Source organism: Camelus bactrianus, chromosome 4 (assembly GCF_048773025.1).
Source record: "Camelus bactrianus isolate YW-2024 breed Bactrian camel chromosome 4, ASM4877302v1, whole genome shotgun sequence".
Taxonomy (NCBI): Eukaryota; Metazoa; Chordata; class Mammalia; order Artiodactyla; family Camelidae; genus Camelus; species Camelus bactrianus.
In genome coordinates this window covers 39,219,043-39,242,630 of record NC_133542.1, presented here as the reverse complement: position 1 = coordinate 39,242,630, position 23,588 = coordinate 39,219,043, and the positions used below count along the sequence as shown (strand labels likewise).

Here is a 23,588-nt window from a genome sequence, read left to right as displayed (position 1 = left end):
GTCACTTTCTAGAGTTAGGGAGGCTGCTGAGTATGGTCTGTTCTTTGACCTGCTCAGAAGGGCAGCTGATGACTGCCTCCCCCACCAACTCCTATCCAGCTCAGGGGTCTTGCACCAGAGGAAACAAATGACTAGGACAACGAGGGGCATGAAACGACAGACCTCCCTGTGAGCAGAGGACAAAGATAACAATTTCTGGGCCTCATACTAGCTTACATTTTTGTGTCCCCCACCAAATTCATAGTTACAGTCCTAACCCTCAGTACCTCAAAATGTGAGTGTATTTGGAGACAGATTCTTAAAGAGGTAATTAAGTTAAAATGAGGTCATTAAAGTGGACCTTCATCCAATATGACTGATGTCCTTTTAAGAAGAGGTGACTGAGACACAGACAAGTACAGAGAAAAGACCAAGTGAGGACGCAGGGAGAAGACAGCCATCCACAAGTCAAGGACAGAGGCCTCAGAAGAAACCAGCCCTGCCAACACCTTGACCTCAGACTTCTGGCTTCCAAAATTCTAAGAAAATTAGTATCTGTTGGTTAAGCTATGCAGTCTGAGGTAGCAAACTAACACGCCATCTGCTCCACACCCTCACCAACATCACAAAGATATTATTGGAACCTCAGTGTGAGAAGAATTAAAACCTGAGACTTAGCCCCACCCACCCAACCCCTTTCTTGTTCCAGAGACATTTAGTTCCCAAAGTCTAGGAGGACTCACCTGAACACACCCATATGCGCTGCATTCACTGATGTCATTTAGGGGCACCCTCCATGTGGCGGGCTTTAAATACTGATCTCGTTCCACGCTCAAAACAAGGCTCTACCATAGGATGGTTAATATTATCCCCACTTTCGAATGAAGAAACCAATGGCCATAGGTTAAGTAAATTCACACAGTGAGTAGAGGACAGATGTGGGGTTTGAAGGCAGGCTCCAGCCCGATGGCAGTGACTCAGTGCTCAGCGCCGCTTGTTCTGCGCTACCTTCTGAGCTGCTGGCTCTGGGACAACAGGGTCCGGGGCAAACCCACGCAAAGCCAGCAGCAAGCTGAAAGCAGTGAGCTTTCCTTTCTTGGTTTCCTTCTCCTCTGCCTCCTAACTGTCTGGACTCCTTGCTTCCACTCTCGCACTCCTGGACGGTTTTCTACACCTCATGTGGAGGGATTCTTCTGAAACTTAGCTCTCTAATCAGTCCTGGACTCAAAACTCTCCAGTTGCTTCCCAACTTACCCAGGGCCAAATCCAAATGAGACCCAGAAGGCCATCCATGATCTGCCCTCCCATTCCACCAGGCTACCCTGAACTCGTCTCCGACCTTCCTCTCCCTCCTTCGTGACTTTCCCAACCCTACTCCCCTCCCCGCAGTTTCTAGGGCCCACCAAAGACACCCCTTGCACTTGCTGTGCCTCTGCTCCCTCACTTCCTTCAGGTCTCTTTTCAAACACGCCCTCTGTAAAAGGCCATCCCTGAACACCTGTTGAAAATAACACTCCTCCCTGCATTAATCTCTCGGCCCCTCACCCTCCTTATTTCCTTCACAGCACTTATCCGGCCCTGAAGTCACATGCATTGTCTGCTTACTGTCTGGCTCTCCTCACTAGGATGGAAACTCCATGAGACCGTCCCTTCTGTGCTCACTGTAGTATCCCCAAGGCCTGGACCAGTTCTGGCACATAAGTGCTCCCTAAACCACGGATGGATGGGTGGATTGATGGATGGACACTAGAAACTGTAACAAAAGAAAATACATACAGCAAAGACAGAAAAAGTGGCTCTGGACAAACTGGCAACATGTGCCACTGAGAATTAACGGGTCAATAGGAGAATCAGGGAAGGTTAGCATGAGATTCAGAGGAAGAATGACTAAGACAGGGTCACATATTGTATATACAGGTCACTTAGTGGTTTTAAAGCAAGTGGTGTCACCACACGGGGAGAAGCAGCAGATGAAAGACATGAGCCCAAGACAGGGAGGACAAACAGATGAACCGAGGGGCTCAGCTTTCACACCTGTGGACGGTACTGAGAAGTTTTTTGTTCTGGGTTTGGTTTTTTTTTTTTTTCCGGCTTTGGCAGAAGGATGTTTATTTGCTAGGTTCAGCAAGCAACACCCATTCCTGTGAACTATTTATGGCTATCAAAGAAAAGGCAGACCATTTAGGCTAGAGGAAGTATCTAAATGAAATCACCTTTGGTTTTTATGTCAACTTTAAAGTGAAAAACTGAATACTTACAGTTCTGGGTTCAAACGTATAAAGAGCTCTGAACACTTTAACTTGCCCTGAAAGACAAGAAACAAAAAACACATGATCAATTCTTTCATTTCTAAGTTTGCTCTGAATAGTATTGTCCTTTACATTCTTCAGAATTCCCTAACTAAAAGCCCCCATGAGAAATGTATTTTGGAATTAAGTGCTTCTTGTGCATAGGAGGTATTTTTAAAATATTGGTTAAATGAAAGTATGAATAAACACACACCCCTGGGGGATGATCTCATCCTCTCAAACAACAGGTGCTACCTAGTTATTTGCACTTAGCTTCTGTCCTATAGAGAGTCTTTCCAACCTTAAGATCTAAGTTAAAAATAGAAAGGTAGGCATTTGCCATAAAGAGATACTTAGTGTGGTAATCGACAGTGGGTCAATATTCCTAAATCAATGGCTTAAGATTTTACATTTTCTCCAAAAAAAAGAAAATACTAGGAAGAAAAATGGCGCCTGCTGGAGAAATCTGTGATTCCATGAAGTTTCAAAACAGAGTGCAATAACCATCCAACAACGAGGTCCCGTTCATGAGCGCTGTCCTCCATTCTGCTTTTCTGCTGTAAGTCCCTGTGTGGCACTTCCAGAATACCCAGTACCAGAATAACTAATTGGCTGGCCTGCCTCATCGGAGGGCAGGAACCCTGACTTGTTCAATCTCCCGGCACCTACTTGGCATATAGTAGGAACTTAATAAATGCTTGCTAAATAAACATATAAGTAAAAGGACAAAATCAAGTAGTGTAGGAAAAAACCAACAGATGTTAAAATAGAAGAACTTCCTATTTAGAATGTGGTAACAGTTCAGTTTCAGCACTGGAAGAACCTTCAGAGATGACTCCCTAGCTTAAGAGCATCATCCAGGACAGCGGCCCCCAAGCTGGGAAACGAGAAGACTATTTCAGAAGTTATTTACATTTTTATCACATTCTTTTTCAGTCCTATTTTAACACGTTTTAAAATATAACAGCACAATAGAATACATATATGACTTATAAAGACATTTATTGGGAGTACTCAAAGCCTTTTGCTGACAGAACGGTAAGTGTTATGAGGGCAGGTGTTTTATGAATAATCCAAATACCTAGCACAGTGCCTGGCACATCGGAGTCACTTAATGATTATTTATAGAATGAATGAAGAATGGATGAATAAAGGAATGGAAACGTGCTCTCAAAAAAAAAGATCTGAAAACCAGTAGTTGAGACCGGTACTGTCCAAAGATAGAAAAGTTCTATATCTGTGCTGCTTACATATAAATACTGAGCACTTGAGATATGGCTAGTGTGATTGAGGAACTGATTTTTAAACATAATTTAACATGAATTAAGTTAAATTGCCACAGGTGGCTGGTGGCTAGCATATTAAACAACGCAGGTTTAGAACATCAGAAAATGGGAAATGACGCAATTAAGAGAGGACTGTGCAAATCAACCCTGATTCATCTGTATGGCAGAATCATTTAAAAAAAAAAAAAAGGCTGCAGACAGACCTGCAGACACTGATATAGCAAAAAGCCTGCAAAATATTCAGTGGAAAAAAAGGATGTTATAAAACAGTACACCAAGCACCATCCATTTTACGTTGACAGCATACACACACTCTGAGGGAAAACACCAATTATGGGAACCTTCACATTCTACTTTTCATGTACTGTTGAAATTCCTCACACTGAGCATGCATTCCTTTTATTATCAGTGAAAACAATAAAAATACTTTCACTGGGGGCATGGAGGGGTGGGAATCATTCTTTCTTCTAAACATCCTAATATGGGAGAGCAGCTCAAATCCCGTTACTTACTGTATCTGCAAGAAAATATTATTTTTGTGACCCGAATTCCAGTGCCACTTCTAGAAGCAAAAGTGAAAACTCTTCTTTGTTTGGAGTTTGTTTTTACCCTACCCTCTTAGGCCTAAGAAAGGAAACACTACACGGAAGGAGGAGCTGCCAGGAGAAATATTTTCTGCTGACCTGTCTGTCTAAGAGGGGAGATCAGCTATTTGATTACTTCAAACTTTCCAAACAGAAGTTACACAAGGAAGCAGTCCCCTCATGACCAAAATCAATAAGGACAGAACTTTCTTGCTCCTTTGAGGGAAGGGCAGTGATGTGATGAGTGATGGCTAATTTTGGAAACAAGATCCAATGTTAACTTAATGAGTTTAGAAAAAATTCAGTATAAATTAAAGAACCTGGAAAAAAAAATACTTGGAAGTGTGACTAAACTGCTGATTTTTGTAACTGCGTCTTTTGTGACTGTCTGACTTGAAATGCTCACAAATGAAAAGGAAGCTGGAGAGTATTTGCATTTTGATTTATACTAAACAGGGAACATTCTCTCTGCATAATGCTGTAGAAGACACTTTCACAAACATGATCCTACGTATCCATTAATGTTGGGACCTTGGCCCTCTGTGGGTCCCCTTTAATCCATATATTCTAAAAGTTCTGGGCTTTAATTTATTCCATTCTCAAGCCTGAGTCAAGTAGAAATGAAAGTACGCAAAGAAACAGCAGAGGATATGGAAGAACAGCGTAAGGAGGAAAAACGGATGACTTTCATGATTACAGTTTACCAACCCTGGATGTAGTCTCTCAGGAGAACAGTAATTAATAACACTTAGTCCACTGATCATTTTTACATCATATTTAATGAAACTTCGTGCAATGGTCTACTGGTGTACAGGTTAACCCAGAGTACTGAAGGGACAAATCAGGGCATTCTGTTTCTGTAGTATTATCCCTGCTGATGTCTTAAAAAAGTGTAATAAACATCTTAACAAATTACCAAGAACAGATACTGATCCATGCCAAACATATTTAATGAAGACAGACTCACAAAGGTAAAATAGTCAGGTTCTTGAATACGCAGAGAGGCTAGATTAGATGCCTTCTCCAGACACCCTTTATCCTGATCATTTTCTCATGGAAGTCTGGTTACATTCAACAAAGGGAGAAAGTGACGGCATGAAACCTGAAATCACCCTGAATTAAGACTGGAAACAGGCCCAATCTTTTGTCTGATGCTTTACATGGCTGGCCTCCTGACATAAGCAAGATAAGCAGATCCCATTATGCCAGCAGAAGCTGGCTCCTCACCTTGCCAGGCATGCCCTTCCCTTTTCTTTGCAACCCCATCCAGCCCCTGCAGTGAAGGGGCTGTCTCCACTAGTCATCAGCCAAACTCGATTTTCCTCTGGAATTAGGCTGACCCAGGACTTCAATAAGCTAATCCTTGTTCATAACGGTGGAGGCTGGTAGAGTGGACGGAGATCTGGGACAGGGTCATGAACAGGCAAAGGGTAAGAGAATTTGCTGTTTCTGAGGTTTGCAAAGAGTATAGGTATTGGTGTACTGCTAAGGCCCTGAAGTAGCACTTAGAAGGATGTGTGCTTACAAATTGGAACACAAAGTTTCTAATCTACTTTATTCTCTGTTGGTGAAGGAGTGGAGGAGGAGCTTCTAGAGTGAGCCCCTATGACAGCATTAAGAGGGGACTGCTCACTGCAATGGACAGATATGCCATAAACAGCAACAGGAATGACTTCTCAAAATAACAGAACTTAGTCATCTGTAACAGAGCGACTATTTCATTTACATTCTGCTTTAAAAAGTTGGGAGGCATGAGATATTTTAGACGGATTTCATTTAAAGTGGCTATGATAACTACTACATACCCACTATGATAGTAGAAGCTAAAAGTACTGACAGCCCTAAGAGTTAAGAAGGATAGGGAACAACTGGAATTCTCAGACACTGCCAGTGGGCATGTAAAGTGGTACAACCACTATAGAAAATGACTTGGCAGTAGCATTAATCCATCTTTTACAAGTCTTAACGTGTGTTTGAGATCTTAAATGCATTTCTGGAGAAGGAACATAACTAGAAAACATTCCTTGCATCTTTGGTGGGACTAAAATATTGCATACAAAAATGACCCCTCCCAGACAGTGTCGCCATCCCCAGAGTACAGTGAATCTCAACATTTTAAAACTGTAGATCATGACATATTAGTAGATGGTAAAACTAATTTAGTGGCTTTTAAAAATATGAAATAAAACAGAAAAGACCAGAGTATACTGTATGTAACAGAAATAATTATGGTATTATGAAATTTTTGCTGCATTGGGACTGGACAGATGGATGGGGAAATGGGTGTTTATTTTAGAAATTTACCAAATATATATTTTGGCATAATGCCAAGTGGCCAAATATTAAAATCAACACTTGCCAAAGCCAAATGATACTTTTACAGAATGAACTACTGGGAAACAACAATCTATCTGAAATTTCACTCAAAATTTAATTATGATTACAATTTTATTATTCAAAATTCTGGTAGACCCATTTTTGAAGTTTGATATAAACGGGCAGGAACCATAATTCCTCGGCACCGTCAACTGCAGCCTGATGACACTTCTGCAAAATTAAACAAATATTCTCTCCAAAATGAGGTGCACGTAAAAGGATATTACGGTGCTAGTTCAGCCAGCGTGGCTGTTGCCTGTGGTGATTTTTCCACCAAATCGTTGAGCTTTCTTTCCTCCCTAATAGAAACTGACTGAAGTCAAAACTTACCTCCTCTTCATCTCCTAGGCTTGAAAATTTGTTTAATTCTGGTTATGCAATTTCACTGAAAGCAACCCCAAAAAAGGAGATAATGGTTTTCCCAATATTATTAAAGATCATATTCTCTCAACATTAATTGTCAATCTACACCTATTTTTTACTATTTTTTTACTATTTTATATATATATATTTACTATTATATAAATATATATATATTTTACTATTTATATAAATACATAAAAATAAAATAATAAATTAAATAAAAAATAAAATAAAAAACATATTTATATATCTTTGTCTTTTGGACAAATAAAATTAACAACCTCACAATCATCATTAACTATTGCAATGTTTTATTCTCCAATAAAAAATATACATTTATACTTCCAGTTGACTGAGAGAATTTTCATACATAAAGCACAAAGAGGACATTTGGAATAAGTTACATTTAGAGTATGTACCTATCTTTCAAAGTGAATATTAAGAGAACAATAAATCCAAATAGCATGCCTTGTTTGCATCACTGGCATGGCATGAGGTATACCCATGCAATCTACGACCCTCGCTCAAAGTACAAGTCTTACTGTGCCGGAAACGATACTGAAGTAGGCATTCCATTTTTTGGTCAATCATCCAAAGCTGAATGGTAGATTTTGGAAGAAATTTGAGGCGAAGGTAAATTTCTGTGTACTCCTATGTTCGTGTGTGCCCGTGTATTTTTGTATGTATTAGATCATTAAGTTTTATATATATATATGTATTATATATGTAATCTTATTGGAGGTCAAGGTCAAAAAAAAGTTTGAAAGCCACTGCACTAGACCATCTGATCAAATCAGAGATTTGCTACAAGACTAAAGAATGGGTAATAGTTCCTCTATGAATTCAAAATTCAGCTAGTATATAAAAACAATATTCTCCCGTCACCTGCAAAAGCAGATATTACAACCACTTTTAGATAATCATAACCAATCAAAAAGAAAGATGAGGAAGAGAATTATTAGAACAAGGGAAAATTACAGAAAAATAAGAATTTACTATAGATATTTCTCACATTTTTCTAGGAGAATGCAGGGAATATTAATCTTCTCAATTTGTAACCTGTGGGTATGAAAACGTGTGTCTCAGTGTAAATTAAAGTATGAATGTTATTTCTACGAGGCGTATTTAAATTACGCTATTAAACGTGCATGATGAAACAGGATGTTTTCCGCTCAAAAACAAAACAGAAAGAGTCTATGTGATGGTATTCAAAAGTCAAGGCCATCATTTCCACTGCTGGGGTGAAAGGAAACAGCTGTGCTCCTTTGGGCCAATGCAGGGCTCCTGGGCTTTGTGGATTCCAGCACCCATAAATGAGATGGTCAGCTCAGAACAGGCTTCTTGGTGAAGATCTCTATTCATGTCAGTCCACAAAAGCCCATGGTTCTTGAAAAAAAAAAAAAAAAACACATTTTCTTGCAAAGAAAATCATCATGTGAGTGCAGCAATGTGCGAGAGTTTCAGTGTAAAGACTAAGTTTCTTCCCTCTACTTAGATTCTTGAAAGAATTAAATCAAATCCAATGAATTCCATACCTTTAAAGGATATAATAAAAAAGACGATGAACATAATATTTTCATCTCTCCTTACTCCACACCACCTCTTTCTTTCCTGCTGCCCCTTATGCAATCCAAAAAAGAAAAAAAAAAAAAAACCTAAAGAATTTGAAACGTGTCTTGATTTCAGCTGCAGGAATGGCAGACTCGTTAAAAACAGTAGCCAGTGTGTGTTCTGACAAGAGGGTTCTGTTTATTAACAGTGTGCCTTTCTTATCCACTTTTTCTTTTGCTTATATTTTTCAGTGCCTTTCAGCAAACTTGGTTCCTTTCACATCTTGAGGGGCCATAACTGCTGGTTATTTTTATTTCTTCTCTGCAGTATAACATAGAAGTCCCTAGGAGTGGGGTTCAAAATTTCAAAGGACAAGCTCATTGCCAACTGCATCTTGACTGGTTGAAAATGAGAGAAAAGAGGAAAGGCCCCTAAAACTCTTCATCTCAAGACACCTTTCTTCCAATGTCAGTTAGAGGAGACCGCGGGGAAGAATGGAAGAAAACTCTTTATTTCAGTCCTTGGAATTTAAAGAAAAAAAAAGCCTACATTGGCCACGGCACCTTCTGCAAAAGGCAAGATGCCTCTGAGGGCTGACTCGTGAGAACTGTGCCTGTTTTTGTACAACCCATGAGCTAAGAATTAAGAATGGCTTTATGTTTTTACATGGTTGGAGGGAGGGAGGAACGAAAAAATATTTCATGACATATGAAAATTATCTGAAATTCAAATTGCAGTGCCGATAAATAAAGTTTTCCTGGAACGGAGCCGCAATCTCCATGCTGTCTATGGCTGCTTTCCCACGACAATGGCAGAGGTGAGTGGTTCTAACAGAGACCATCTGTGGCCCACAGAGCCTAAAACATTTACTATCTGCACCTTTACAGAAAAGGTCTGCAGACGTCTATGCTATGGTCCCCCTTTTCCTGGAAAGGACAAGTCAGACCAAAGGAGCATCATGTCGCAGGAGGAGCTGTGGGTCTGCCTCTCGCTGACCCCGCCAGCAGTCTGGGGCTCAGCCTGGTCCTATGGGAAATGATTGGTTTGCAAATGAGTCCATATACCCAAGATTGAGATAGAAAATGAGATAGAGAAGTCCCTAATACGAAAACCTCTACTTCAAGACGCAATGACCCGTCTAAGCTCGTATTTACGGGACCCTCACTTGTACCAGACACCATGCAGAGTGCTGACTTGCAGCAATTCTTTCAGTCCTCAAAACAGTCCTGGGACATAAATACCTTCTGAACGCTGAGGAAACTGACGTCAGAGGGGTAACTGGTCCAGGTCAACACAGCTAGAAGCAGCAGAGATGGGGGTTTAAACCCAGGCCGTCTGGCCCCAGGGCTCATGGTCTGAACACTCTGGATGGGGCTCAGAAAGATCTGAGCTTTTACCACTGGCACGCTGGGATTAAATGAGACTGAACCAATCAGTGTAGGTAAAGTACTGAGTGCAGTTCTGAGGCGCTGTCCGTAAGTGTTAGCTATTATAAATTACTATCCATTTTTACCTTATCTGGGGGCTTATTCCTTGTGTTTTCATCTTCCCTGGCAAGACAGCCTTATCAAAACTCTATTCCTAAAAAAAATTTTTTTTTAAAATACCTATTCCTGTACTAGAGAATTTATCATTTAGAATACCCCAGCAGAGAATTGAAATGCTTCTGTGAGGCAAACGAAGCATAACATCTACTATTACATCCCTCAGAGGATATTAAAGAATCTAGTGAGATTCTTAAGTTGTCATTTGTGAAACCTGTAGCCATTACCTTCAGTCAACTCAGGCTGCCTCAACAAAATACTGCAGACTGGGTGCTCACACAACAGACGTTTACTCTCACAGCTCTAGAGACGAGGAAGACCGGGATCAAGGTGCTGGTCGCTTTGGTTTCTGGGGAGAACTCTCGTCCCGGCGGCGTGCAGGCGGCCGTCTTCTCACTGTGCTCACGTGGCCTTTCCCAGGCACGTGCTCAGAGAGATCTTTCTCCTTCATCTTACAAAACCGCTAACCTCATCATGTGGGCCCCACCCTCATGACGCAATCTAACCCCGGTTACTTCCCCAAGGCCCCGTCTCCATCACATGGGGGGTTTGGACTTTAATATATAAATCTAGGGGGGAGCATAAACATCCAGTCCATTACAACAATGAGTATAGAATTATAGGGGAGAAAACAGAAATGCATGAACATGTAAATTCATACATATGTTGGAATACAGGTTACCACAGTAATAGTAAAAAAGAATTTATCATGACCTTTTAAAATTAGCTTTTTGGAGATGTGCTTACGTTTTATTGTTGTGATGTAAATATAATATTACAATCAGCCATGTAAAACAAAGACATGCATAGAAGAAAAACCAGGAGGAAACAACATCACAATGTTAACAGTTATCTCTGGGTGGTAGAACTATGAGTCATGTTTATTTTCCTCTTTATTTTCTTAATTGTCTACAAAGAATACAAATTCCATACATAACCAAGAAAACGTGGTCTCTTTTAATGCCCTACTAAGGGACAACCTAAAAGTTATATGTGCTTTATTTATTAGCAGAGTATTTTTTAATTAGTTTTCTTTTGTCTTCTTTGTCCCTCTGATTTCACTACCAAAAAAAAAAATTGGTGGAGAGATAAGCAACTATAATGTCAAGCATGCTCACAAAAGTGAGAATTCAGGGAACATGTAAGTAACATAGACAGTGGGTAGATTCTTGGGTCAGTGCAGACTGTTGGCAGGTGGTGCCTACTTTTTGGAAAGATAACAGGAGTTACGGATGTAAAGAGGGGCAGGTGGCAGGGGAGGTAGGCCCAGAATACAGAGCAGTATTTACACAGAGGGGCTAGAGGCCAGGAAGGGTGGAGGGTGGTCTAGGAATGTCATGTAGATCAACGTGCCTGAAGCCCAGCAGAAGTGGTAAGAGATTAGGCTGGGGACAGGAGCACAGACAGGCTAGAGGGTTCTCAAATTTTCCTGAGACTCTCATTAAGAAATATTTCATGTATCAGGAGCCAGGAGAAAACACACACACACACACACACACACACACACACACACACACACACACACACACACACTAATACATATTCTCAAAAAACTAATAAAAGTTTCACCAAAAATACTTATCTTTACTTTGAGTGTGTATAACCAGTGTTTAGAGACCAAATGGGAAATTTTCAGATTTAGGTATCTGGTACTCTTGCGATGATAAAATGCTCTCAGAATACATTAAAGATGGCTTTGGAAATTATTTTATTTCAAGAGGTTTTTTTTAATTTGAGCAAATAATAAATGGACAAGCCTAAATTTTAGACTTCAGGAATGCCCAACTCTTAGGAAAATTACAATTGTACATAGGAAATAAAAATTTGCAACGACAACAAAAAATGGTCTTAGCCCTCTATAAAGACATGTGCTAATAAAAACAAACAAAAAAAGGAACATGGTAGCAACACAACATGATGATAAAAAATATCTACTTTATTTAAAGCATAACTCCTTTAAAAACTGATGTCAGGTCAAAGATATACATAATACCTAAAAAAAGGAAAAGAGAATCTCTAGAGACATAGAACAGAGCTTAAGCAAAGTACTCACTTGATGCTTACCCAATGAACACATAGGTGCAAAATCTGTACCTGAGGGCATTTTGCTATTTCTAGTTAATACTAGAACTCCTGTATAATAATACAAACTCTGGATGTATGAAAAATATTATCAAACACAATAGGAAAAAGTAGAGAGCAAAGAATAAGCAATAATCTTGAAACTGAACCCCTCTCAGTTCAGAGAGAAGAATTCAAATTTTCTTCTCCAGCACATACGAAAGACTCCAAAAAAGTTCGAATCCAAAATTATAACAGAACCCAAAACAGGAAAGGGAGCCCAGAGAGGCCATCTATAGGAAACCAACAAGATGTCTAACATATTCATTTCTTCCAAACCCTCTACTCACTAGACAACAGCCTTTAAACTGGAAATTGTTGCCCTAACTGGATCTTTCTCAAGTCACACAACAATGCCCCTTTAAAAGGTTTGTCGAGTGTTCCTAACGGTCATGTTCCTGTCATGAAAATGGTAAGCCTTGCCTGGTGGTCCTGGAAATGGTGGGAGCTACATCCCCCGGCCTTCCCTGGGCCAGATCTGGCATCTCATTGAGGGCTCAGTCCAGGCAAGGGGATGCCCCAGGTGATGAGTTTCTCCACCCAACTCACCGGGATCTGAAAGTCAAGATTGTTTACGGAAAGGAGGGGCTACGAGAAGCCTAGAGGGTCTGGAAAGACCCAGAGAGTCCAAGTGACTCCTGGAAAAGGTCAGGGGAGAATCTTGACCCAGAGAAACGTTCAGGTATTTTCCCAAAGCAGATCAGATGCTGAGAGGAGGAAGAGGAGGCAAGAACAAGGTCCTTAGGATTTCCCCTAGAGAAGGACAAAGTGAGACAAATGAAAAACTGTGGTTTTCTGGGGTTATAACTAAAATAGGGTAGTAAAGGACCATTCTTAGGAAAATCTCCCTTCCACTCAAGGCCTTGAGCAGGAGCAGTGACATCTTCCTTGAGGGTTATACACTTATTTCAGTGACTAACTTCAGCCACTATAAGGCCCAAGGCATCGTTGCAAGGTTGCAAGTTGCTCATGGAGGTTTTCTCAACTCTTTTCATTAATGGATGCCCAGAAGATCATTCATCTTTTTTATGAGCATGGGGTCATGGGTGGAGGAGAGGGAGGCAAAGTATTGAGACATTGGAATTTGTTCTTAAACTTCTAGGAATACCCTTGGTCCCCTCCCTCGAGCCAGCAGAACTGTTTGCTGTACAATGTGGATGGGCTGACAGTGAAAATAAGGGCTCTGCCCACAGGGACAGAAGAAGGAAAACTCGGCGCTCTCCAGGGCAGTGGCTTTCCACCAACACGTAGTGGTCATCCAAATTGCAGGCTTTCATAATAATTACTAGGAATTCACCCTCCTTCAGCACCCACTGTGCAGATGCAGAGGTACCCCACCTTCTTGTCATCTGTCCTAAAAAACTGCAGTTCTTTATCTATGGTCTTAAAGATGTTTAGTGGAAAATTAACACTCAAAAGCATTCTAATAATTTTTAACTATGAACCAAATTTTTTGTGTGAGTTCTAAAGTTATAGCAATAAAACATATTCCCATCAGTACAATTCCATGTTCTTAAAATTGTCCTTATATCAGAATCCCTATAGGTATGTAAATGCTTTTTTCTTTAAAAAATTGGTTTCTTGTGTGGTATCTACGTAACTGACAAAGTGATGGGTGGACTGAGAGCCACTCTCTTAGAGGAAGACTCATCAATCCTCTTTTAGAGAGAAGTATTGGAAAACCCTCCTTCCCGGAATGAAATGTAAAAATTTCTACACAGCAAGGTGTGAACTTAAATTCATGGCTTAAAACTGTCACCTTCAAAAAAGACAGGAAAAACAAGATGAGTGAAAGGGGGACTCTGAACAATATTTTACACAAGGAATTAATTTCTAAAACCTAGCCAAAGATACATTCTCAGATCTCAAATCTACAGAGTTGATATTATTGAGTTATAATTAATCTTATATATATCCCAAACACAAATATTCTCAGTGTCTCAATGGCCATTCATGAATGGACATATTTTGCAAGGGTCTCATTGGAATCCCTGCATGTAGACCCCAGTCTCATTTCTGCAGAGCCACCCCAATGTTCTCTTCCTCTAGGCAACAGCAAAAAAATAAACAAACAAAACCAAAACCCCGCTGCCCTATATAACCAGAGCCTAAGTGAAATCAGATTAGACCTAATTAAGAATACACTAAAAAAAAATTTAAAAATTTTAAAAAGAACTAAAAAAAGAATATACTATGTCCCCATCCTAACCCATTTCCTATCCTTTCCTCTCTCTCTCTCATAGAAATCTGGATTTATGAACAGCACTTAAAAAGTATTTAATTTCTCTATGTTTGCATTCACGCCCCAAATGTTGAGAGTCACGGGAAGATGGGTAGGGCATTACCAAAAATGCCCCAGGGCTCTATTAAAAACACAGGATGAAATCATGAAGAAATGTGGGGAATTATTTGAAAAGTCAGTCTAAGGCAATAAATATTTAAAGATTTAGAATCAGATTTAGAATAAAATAAAAAAAAAATGAGGCCTTGAGTGGTCTAGGGACTGATTTATCAAAGTGACCTAGCAAGTTAATTAAAAAAAAAAAAAATCTGGGGCCAGAACTTCACCCCAAAGCTAATGTTCATTTCCCAGTACTATATTCTGCCTCCCTCCCTTCCAAATCACAGCTTGATCCTAGAATATCTACCCTAATTAGCCCATCTTTATGCCTAAATTCCTATCAGCAAAGAGCAGTTCATTTGAAAAAGGAATTCCTTTCAGGAATCTTCTTTTCAGCTTTTCTTATTTTTTAATGAAAGCACCTTTGGGAGGGGGATTTTGATAAATCAATGACTGGTTTGATACTGCAGGTGAATCTGTTGATCAGATGTGAAGCAGTGGGTTTGTCCTCCAAGGCCTGTGGAACTGAAAGAAGAGGAAACCAAGTTCTAGGTGATGTCAGAGAGGAAAACCAGCAGAGTCCTGAGCGAAATACTATTGTAAGGCTCTCTGGGCATGTGGTCCTGGTCTCTGAGCTCCAACAACAACTGGCTATGGCCTTCAGGCCTGCCAAAGGTTAGGTCTGAAGAAGGAAGGGCGCCCAAGGGGAAATACACCCAAAAGTAGACATAGATCCAGGCCAATCTCAGGGCCATGGTGCATGGGAAAGACACAAGCATGTTAGCTGTGGGGCCACACAACCTGGGGCATGTGTCCAAGTAGGGGGACAGTAGGCTGACGACAAGGGCTCAGGGCAGACCAAGCAGCAGATATCCCAGTGCCAGTCATCAAGGGAGTGCCTCTTGGATGTCAAAACATCAGAGAGACCCAATACCAATCAAGAGTGAGGAAATGGGGAGAACAGAGCTCCTACCAGTGGCAAGTCCTAGGGGCCTTTTAGAGACCCAATATTTAGGCACAGAACTGGTCCTCGAGAGTAAGAAGTTAGGCACAAACTAGAAGCAGCCCTGTGGATGGGACAGGCTCCCTGGAAGAGGAAGTGGGCGGTCACCATAAGCAGTGACTCCTACTTCCATGGTTCAGCTCGGCAGAGGCCCAGGTTGTGGTTGGCAGCCACTTGGGTGACTCAGATTTAGAACCCGAGTGCAGAGGAATAAAAGAGAATGATTTACCCCTCAACAGAAAAACAAGGTTGAAAACAATCTCAGGTTTGGCATACCAATCAGAAACAAAACTTTGGAGGGGGTGTGTCTGTTGAAATGTTTCACAGACAGTTTTCTTGCCTGAAAAAGCCATGAGAATACCTTCAGTTTAGGTCCTCCCGGGGCTACTGTTGACAACCTGCACTGACTCATCAAAACAAAAGGCCCCAAAAGTAGCCAGAAAACCCTGTAAACCTGGATAGGCAACATTGCAGAGACAGTCCTTAGAGTCTGGTTTTCAAGCAAGGAGATATAAGACCCTGTGCAGTACTCCAAATCTGGGGTCTGGGATACCTGCCACTGTGCCGAATCTGGAGGGGATTCTTTCACCCTAGTCCCCCTCACCCATGCTCAGAGACCTGGAATTTGGTGGGGTCCTCCCCTCAAGCATGAGTTGGATCAAGAAGTTCCTAAAAGGTAACACCCCTCCAGAATACTCTCCAGGTGGAAGTCATTTCTTTGTCTCACATAAGTGAGTTGATTCAAGTCTTTCCTCCTGGACAAGAAAATGCTGAAATAGGACCCATGAGTTTCTCAGAATCTAGCAAAATCCCTGGAGTGGGAGGATGCCAGAAAGACTCCCTAGGGCTGCCTTCAGATCACTCCACAAGGCTGGAGGCAGACTCTAGCCGGAGCATAAACCTGGCCTAGAGATCCTCTAGGGTCTTCCTTAATTTGAATTTAAATTGCCCTCAGGCTCCCTGGGAAACCAGAGCACTGGACTAGGGAAAAACCACACTGAGTACACTCTTTGGTCCCAAGAATATAAAACCAATGTATCAAATTCTAAGGAATACTAATCAAAATGCACAAATACAGAAGTCTTTCCAAACTCCTACCCCAAGAGTAAGTTGAGGGATTTCCCTTGTAAGTTTAAAAAAAAATAAAAAATCTACTGATGCCCAAACATGGAGTGGGAAATGACTAGTCAGAATTAATTAAAAAAAGAGGTGGCCTGAGCAGCCACCAGTGACTTTGAGTTGAAAATGTGACCCTCTTTAACCCATGGCTGAAAACTAACTGCCCACAGCTCTTGTTAACACTCCCGAGAAACAGATAAGCACAAGAGTAAATGGATGACAAGTGGACATTCAAATGCTTGCATTCTGTGTGGAGCAACACTATTTCCCACAATCTGCTGCCCTAGGCAAACGGTGGCTTTCTCTTTAATTTGGAACAAACTTCTCTGGTTCACAGCTCCACGTGTGTACAGGAAATCTCCTTGGCTTCTGTGAGGGAAGTTCAGCCCCAGTGCAGTCAAGCAAATGTGGACAGAACACTATGTCAAGTTACTTGACTTCTCTGCCCAAGTCAAATGACTTTTCCCTCTTTTTTGCCCACCAAACTCTTACTCAGCGCTCAAGACTCTGCTTAAATTTCCCCTCTTCTGAGACACCCTCTGAGCTTCCTTCAGCTCTGTGCCTTGTACTTCTAGCCCTCTGATCACTTTGATGATATTTCCTCTCATGCATTGTAATTTTTCTGTTTAAGGTATGCTCACTCACACATTTTTGGCAGGGAGGTAAAGTGGTACAACCTCTCTGGAGAGCATTTTGGAAATGTCTATGGAAATTGCAATGCACATACCTATGTCTGACATAACAATCCCCCTGCCAGGACTCTGTCCTGTGGATTTACTCACACAGGTAAGTGACAAGGCTGTTACACAATTTGTTATAACAAACAAATGGGAACAACCTAAATGCACACGAATATGGGTCTGCTTAAAGAAATTCAATAGAGTACCATGCAATTCTTCAAAAGAATCAGGAAGCTCCCTCTATACTGGCATCTTCTGGTATAGAGAGAGCTGGTGTATTTTGTTTCCCCTGGCCATTAAAAAAGTGAGGACAAATTTGGCAATAGTTTTCACTGGACATGAGGTAGGAGGTGAAGGGGATCAGAAAATGTCACACGAAAACATGCCACTTTGGCATAAGGGTTATTTTGAGTTGAAGGCAACGGAGAAAAAGCTGACACAGGAAGAGTTCTTTGCCCTTCCTACATCTGCCTAAAAGCAAGGCATAAATTCCCCCATGAAGGTATCCTCCCCTCAGCAGGTTCCCCAGACAAGAAGGAGGAGAGTAGCCCTGATCACAGGGACAGAGATGGCACTGAGATGAGTCTGCATAAGCAAACCTCACTAAAATAACTCTTAGTTTCCATTAGTTTCTCCATGTATCTATCTTCCCAAAATTCACTCCCCCTAGAAGCCCAACCCACCCCTTTCCTTGAATTGAGTCACTTCTTCACAATGTACTGCCCTTTGTTAAAAGGATATGTAAACTTCCAAGTCTAACCACATCTTTGGGTTTTCACTCTTTTCTGTAGAGCCCTTACACACATAAAATTAAAAACGTCAACTAAATGTGTATGTCTTTTCCTCCTGTCAATCTGGTTTTGGGTCAGTTTTGAATTCAGCTAATTCACAGTACCTAGATATAAAACCTACGAGGGTAGAGGAAAAGTTTTTTCCTCCCTTACAGAGGCATGTCAGAAAAGCTCACCAGATTAGTCACATGGAAGTCAAGCTGCGGGAATGCTGAAAACACAAGTGGGAGGGGGCCCCCTCTTTCCAGAAGTAGTGCTGATGGACACTGCCTCCAGACTTTGCTATTTAACATGAAGCTACAAGATATGCCCAACCGCAACCTCCCCCACCTTCTTTCAAACAAACTACGTTATCAACACCTTTTATGTATCTGTTACGCATACAAAGTTCAGTTCCTGTGCAGTTACAAATAAATAAAAGATTACTCTCAAAAAGTATCTAATAGTCTAATACAGATCCAGTTAAAGAGGGGAACTATACAGAGCAAATGCAAACACAACAACTGTGGAAGACGAAGACGGCTGCCCAAGTAAAGCTGGTCCAAGCTAACAGAATCCACACAGGTTCCTCTGCCCAAAATACACAGACTTCAGTTAAGGCTTTTGTTCCATTCCCAGGTCAAAGCAACCACCTCCTAGCTTTGAGACCTTAAGGAGTTTATCTAACCTCACTAAGTCCTACTTCATCCATAAAGTGGGGATATTAGGATTCACTTCATACGGAAGTTAGAGCATACGAAGTGCCTGGCGAAGTGCCTGGCACAGGGCCTGACACTTAGGGCCAAATCAGTGTTAACTATCACTATTATCATCATTGTCATCATACTGGAGTTTTCAAGATATTTCTCAGATTTTATTCTGCCATCAGGTATTACTAGAGCATCAAGTTTATAAAGAAAAACTATTCACATGCACATTTTAAGCCAACTCCGTATCTCACCTTTAACTAATTCATGTATTCAGAGGGGAAAAATTTACTCAAATCATTTTAGATGAAAACCTTTTCCCTCTCAACGGTGTTACATAAGCAGCATATGTAAGACATCTTTGAAGTTTTATGATATTTTTACTTTATATACAAAAGAACCCAAAACACTGACATTTGCTTCTTCAAAGTCCCGTGAATTTATTTTTCCAAGACTAGTGAAATATTTATGCCACTTTACTTCCACCACCAAAATCAATAAGCCATTTAAAAGAATTGGCCAAGGTCAGGCATCAGGCTTCCAACTGCAGAGAAGGGTTATCAAGCTTAAAATGAGAGAATTCTCATCCAAATCTCATTCAACATCCTTTGGCCCATCTTGACATAAGTCTCAGAATAAAGCCTCTTTTTAAAAAGTCTTTGCGAAAACAGGAGTTGTGGTCTATACTCTGACAAGCCTAGGGTCCACCCTAATGGAACTGTGAGGCTTTGGAGGATGGCTGGAAAAAACAAAAGTGCCGTATGTGTACAAATGAGAGGCTGGCTGGTTCAGTAAAAGGTAAGGAGGGTCCCATAAGGAATGAGCTGAAGACACTTTTTAGCAGACAGAGTACCATGGTGGCATGTCTAACACTCAGAGGGGAGCGTTTCAATGACAGACCTGGAGTGGCCAAAAGTGGCCTTATAGAAAAAAAACCAGGAAGGAGAGGTCAAAAGGTGACAGAAATGATTTTTTAGGCAGAGTGTAGGCGACACTATATAGATTGCAGTAAACATATGTCAACCAGCAGCAAGACACTCAGAACTGAAGCTGAGACACAGTTCTGAGGATAATTATTTGTATTTCCTTTTTTGAATAAAATGGATTTGAAGGGAAAAAAAAAACTTGAGAGGAAACAGTAGTTATCACTAGATGATAGGCAGGGATGCTTTTTATATCTTTAGTTTATTTATTATTTTGTTTTTTAGTACCGTAGTTTCTAGATTTTTCTATAACAAAAATATTACTTCCATTTTTAATTACAAGATTTTTTTAAAGGAAATGGATAAGGTCAGTCATCCAATTATAGACATGGGACAATGTACAATATTATCTGTAGATACAAAAAGCTCCCTCGTTAAACTCAAGATCTTCAAGGATGAGATCTTATTTCATTGTTCCTGTTGTTCCTTGGAACCCCAATGTCTAACACTGGGCCTAAAACATAAGCTGCATATATTAAGAAGTGTTTAGGGAAAGAATTTTGGATCTGGTCACTAACCCAAACCCTGGTATAACCTCAGGAAGGTGAAAAAGGAAATGAAGTGGCAGGGCTCTCCTGCCAGCATCTGACCAGGACTTCGAAAGAATTCTCCTTTCAAAATGGTCCCCCTATTGAGTACACACCAATCATTCCAATAGATACATTAGCCTACATTATAGCTTAATGTCCACTGTTACTAAAATCTTCTGGTAAGTCCTCTGTCCTCCCTCCCCTCGGCCCCCTCCTTTCGGCACTGCCTATGGAACCGAGCCCCGCTGTTCTGCCTGGATCTTATGCTGCAGGAAGCCATAGGGACCATATTATGATGTCCCATTTGTGTTTCTTGTAGAGCTGTCCAGTCCACTGCAACAGTTTAAGAGAACCCATGGGAGAAGTTCATCTCAGAGTTCAGTACCATTAAAATAACTTCTCAAAGCAAGTAGTACATTTTAATTTTATGAACACTGAGAATCTTGTAATTGATCTTTTCTCCCTCTGCTTGAAGCAGAGAGCCAGATCTGCAGGCCTCCTTTAGAAACTTTGCAGGACCTTATGATATGCATGTCTGTAAGCTAAGTTTCCCTCTGGTTTCCTCTTATTATTCTTCTCTCCCTCTCTATATGCCCCTGCTTCCTTCATCTTTTTTAAACTTGCACTTGGGATGAGGCAGGATATAAAAAAAAAAAAAAGAAGCCAAAAATTAAATACACCTCATCCCACAATTCCCAGCTGGCTTTAGACACTTCCACCCATATCGCCTGCCTACTCGACAAGAAAGTTAAGCTCAGTACCACTCTCCTGGCTGCTGCCAACCAGGGGATGATCTTTATGGGTATTCGTGACAAGAAAGTCTGACTGAGAACCAGGGGTGCTTTCCTTTCCACTTACTGTTAATCAGCTCTAAAATACACATGACAACGTGTGTGAATGGTATTCTGTGATGTAAGGCACAATAACCTTATGGTTAAGAGTCCAGACTCTGGAGCCACACTACCTGTGTTTTAATCCTGCCCACTCCACCCCACTCAGCGGCTGACCTTGGGCAAGAAATTTAGCTTTTCCATGCCTTGCCTTCATTTCCCCATCTGTGCAATGGGAACAATAAAGGTACTGAACTCACAGGATTGTTGTGAGAGGTAAATGAGTTAATATACATAGAATGATTAGATCAGTGCCTGGCACACAGTAAATGTGGGCCAGTACTATAATAGGACAGTTCTGTTTTCAATTAAGCCAGCCACACAAAGGTTCAAGTCAGATTGAATGTAATATTTCTCATTGTAAATTAGTAAACTAACAGACCAATTTCTAGGGTGACTTTGAGTTTGCGTCTGATTTATAAATCAGTGTGGAGTCTGATCAGCAGTCATTTTCAACCATTTGCTTTCTTATTCCTGAAGAGAAGGAGAAAGCAGTAGGGTCAGACAACAAAAATGGTTCCTAAGAGTGTATTTCCAAGTGATAACAGTATGGTCCCTAAACTGCCCTGATGTAAACACACACATAGACATCACATCAAAGTTCCTCCAGCTGCAGCACAAATATCACAAAGCCTAGAGATGAAAAACCTCATGAACCGCTTCTGGGGGCCTTCTTTAAAATAAAGTATTTTGTTCAACTATCAAAGAACAACTCTGCTTTGTTGGGTACTTGAGGTCCTGATTTACATCTGCGTTTAGAACACTGCCACCTCCTACATACGCACTTAAAATGCAAATTCCTCATCAGATTCCACATCTAAAGAAGCAAAGAGCCCAATTCTAGCCATGCCTCATCTTCGCTCACGGTAGAGGCAAAGTCCCAACAACTTCCTTCACACCCAGCCCACCAAAATTTAACTCCTCAGTGAATGACTATGCCATATATGTGAACATGTACATAATTTTCAAATAAAACGACTTGAAACTGCCACTGCAGGATGGCAAAGAAAGAAAACTAGATAATTATTAAAGTCGTAGTGCTTGATTAAAGTTTAGAAAAATCAAGAAAAAAATTAATCACTGAAACTCTACTCCTTCCTAATCAATGCTACTTTGAAATACGATGTAAACGTATAAATTTCAGCCTATGTTATACTGAAGTTACACGAGATTGGAAGGAAAAAAGAGTGTATCAGAGCTATTTATCTTCCTTTTCCTAGGTTTTCTGTAATTATCTACCAAATGAATGCACGAGTTTGTTACAGTATTGAATTGGAATATGCCAGTCCCTTTAAAATTCTCCTTTCTCCATATTTTCTCCAGAAAATATTCTAATATAAGAAAAAATGAACAAGGACTATCGACCAAGAAAGCTGCTTTGAGGAACTTAATCTCACCCTCTCCATTTTAACTTGCCGAATTCACTGGGGGGAACGGAGTCAGAGGACTGGTATTGCATGATAAAGTGACACTTCCGAGTAGTAATAGCTGGGATTACTCTGTCTCAGCCTAGATTCTTCTTGTCACGAGCTCGAGTACAGTTTTCTAAATGCTTTTCCCAGGCTCTCGAGGTTTATTTCTAACGCTGCTCCTCTCAAAAGTCCCAAAGGAGACTCGCTCACCCACCCCACCCTACCAGCAGCGCACTTCCCGTTCGCTTTGGCCGGTCAAGAACTTAAACTTGACAGTGACACACAGTGAGAAAAAAAAAAAAAAGAGGAAGTGGTAAAAAAAATTTTCAAGACATTTATTTAATTTTTTAAAGGAAGATCAATGGCCCTGTCTTCCAGGAAATCTTCAATAGGACATAGCCATCCCACTGACTGGAAAGTTGCAGCTAATGACAATGCTGCAAAACCGAGGGTGACTCCCTTTTAAAAATAAAATTTTTAAAAATCCTCGAAAATCTTCTTGCTGTCCAAAAAAAAATCTTTCCCCTGTAGCGAACGCAACAAAGCTAACAACTCTCACCCTGGAGGGTCGCATCTCGAAAGCCAGGCTCGGGGCCGGGTACGTGCCTGGTCTGCCCTGCCAAGTGGCAGAGGGAGCGCAGGGCACCGCGGCGGCCAGGGGACCCGGCGAGCACCTCCCTTACCTGGTTTGACCGGTTTGGGTGGCGGCGGCTTCGACATCTCTTCCTGGAACGGCTGATCCTAAAGACCACGCACGAAAAGCCAACCGAACGCCCCTCCAGCCGGCACTCCGGACGCCCCAAAGTTTCTTTTTGTCTGCTTTGCAGTGGTGCGCCTTCAAGGACCTGCGTCCACCCTTGGCAGCGAGACAAGCTGAGGCAGGCAGAGCCGCTCCGCGCAGAGCCCCGCCCCGTCCCGCGGCCGACAGAGCCGCCCCGAGCGCGCGGCCCGGCCGACGAGGAAGTGGCCGCCGCCTCGCCGAGCCTAATTGGCTCCCCGGCTGCCAGCCTCGCCGCGGCAGGAGCGCGGGCGGAGCGCACGGCGGCGCGCGCGGCGGCAGA

General features: G+C 41.4%; 1 protein-coding gene across 1 annotated transcript in view; it reads right to left on the bottom strand.

Moving 5' to 3' along the window:
- The window catches only part of OSTF1 (osteoclast stimulating factor 1), a 51,443-nt gene extending 27,917 nt beyond the window's left edge, over window positions 1-23,526 (bottom strand). The window contains exons 1-2 of the mRNA XM_010952768.3: window positions 23,211-23,526; window positions 2,238-2,284 (exon numbers count right to left, since the gene is read on the bottom strand). Of these exons, the coding sequence (XP_010951070.1) occupies window positions 2,238-2,284; window positions 23,211-23,247 (84 nt within the window). The 5' untranslated portion in view covers window positions 23,248-23,526. The remainder of the gene's footprint in view (window positions 1-2,237; window positions 2,285-23,210) is intronic.
- Between the last annotated feature and the right edge of the window lie 62 nt (window positions 23,527-23,588).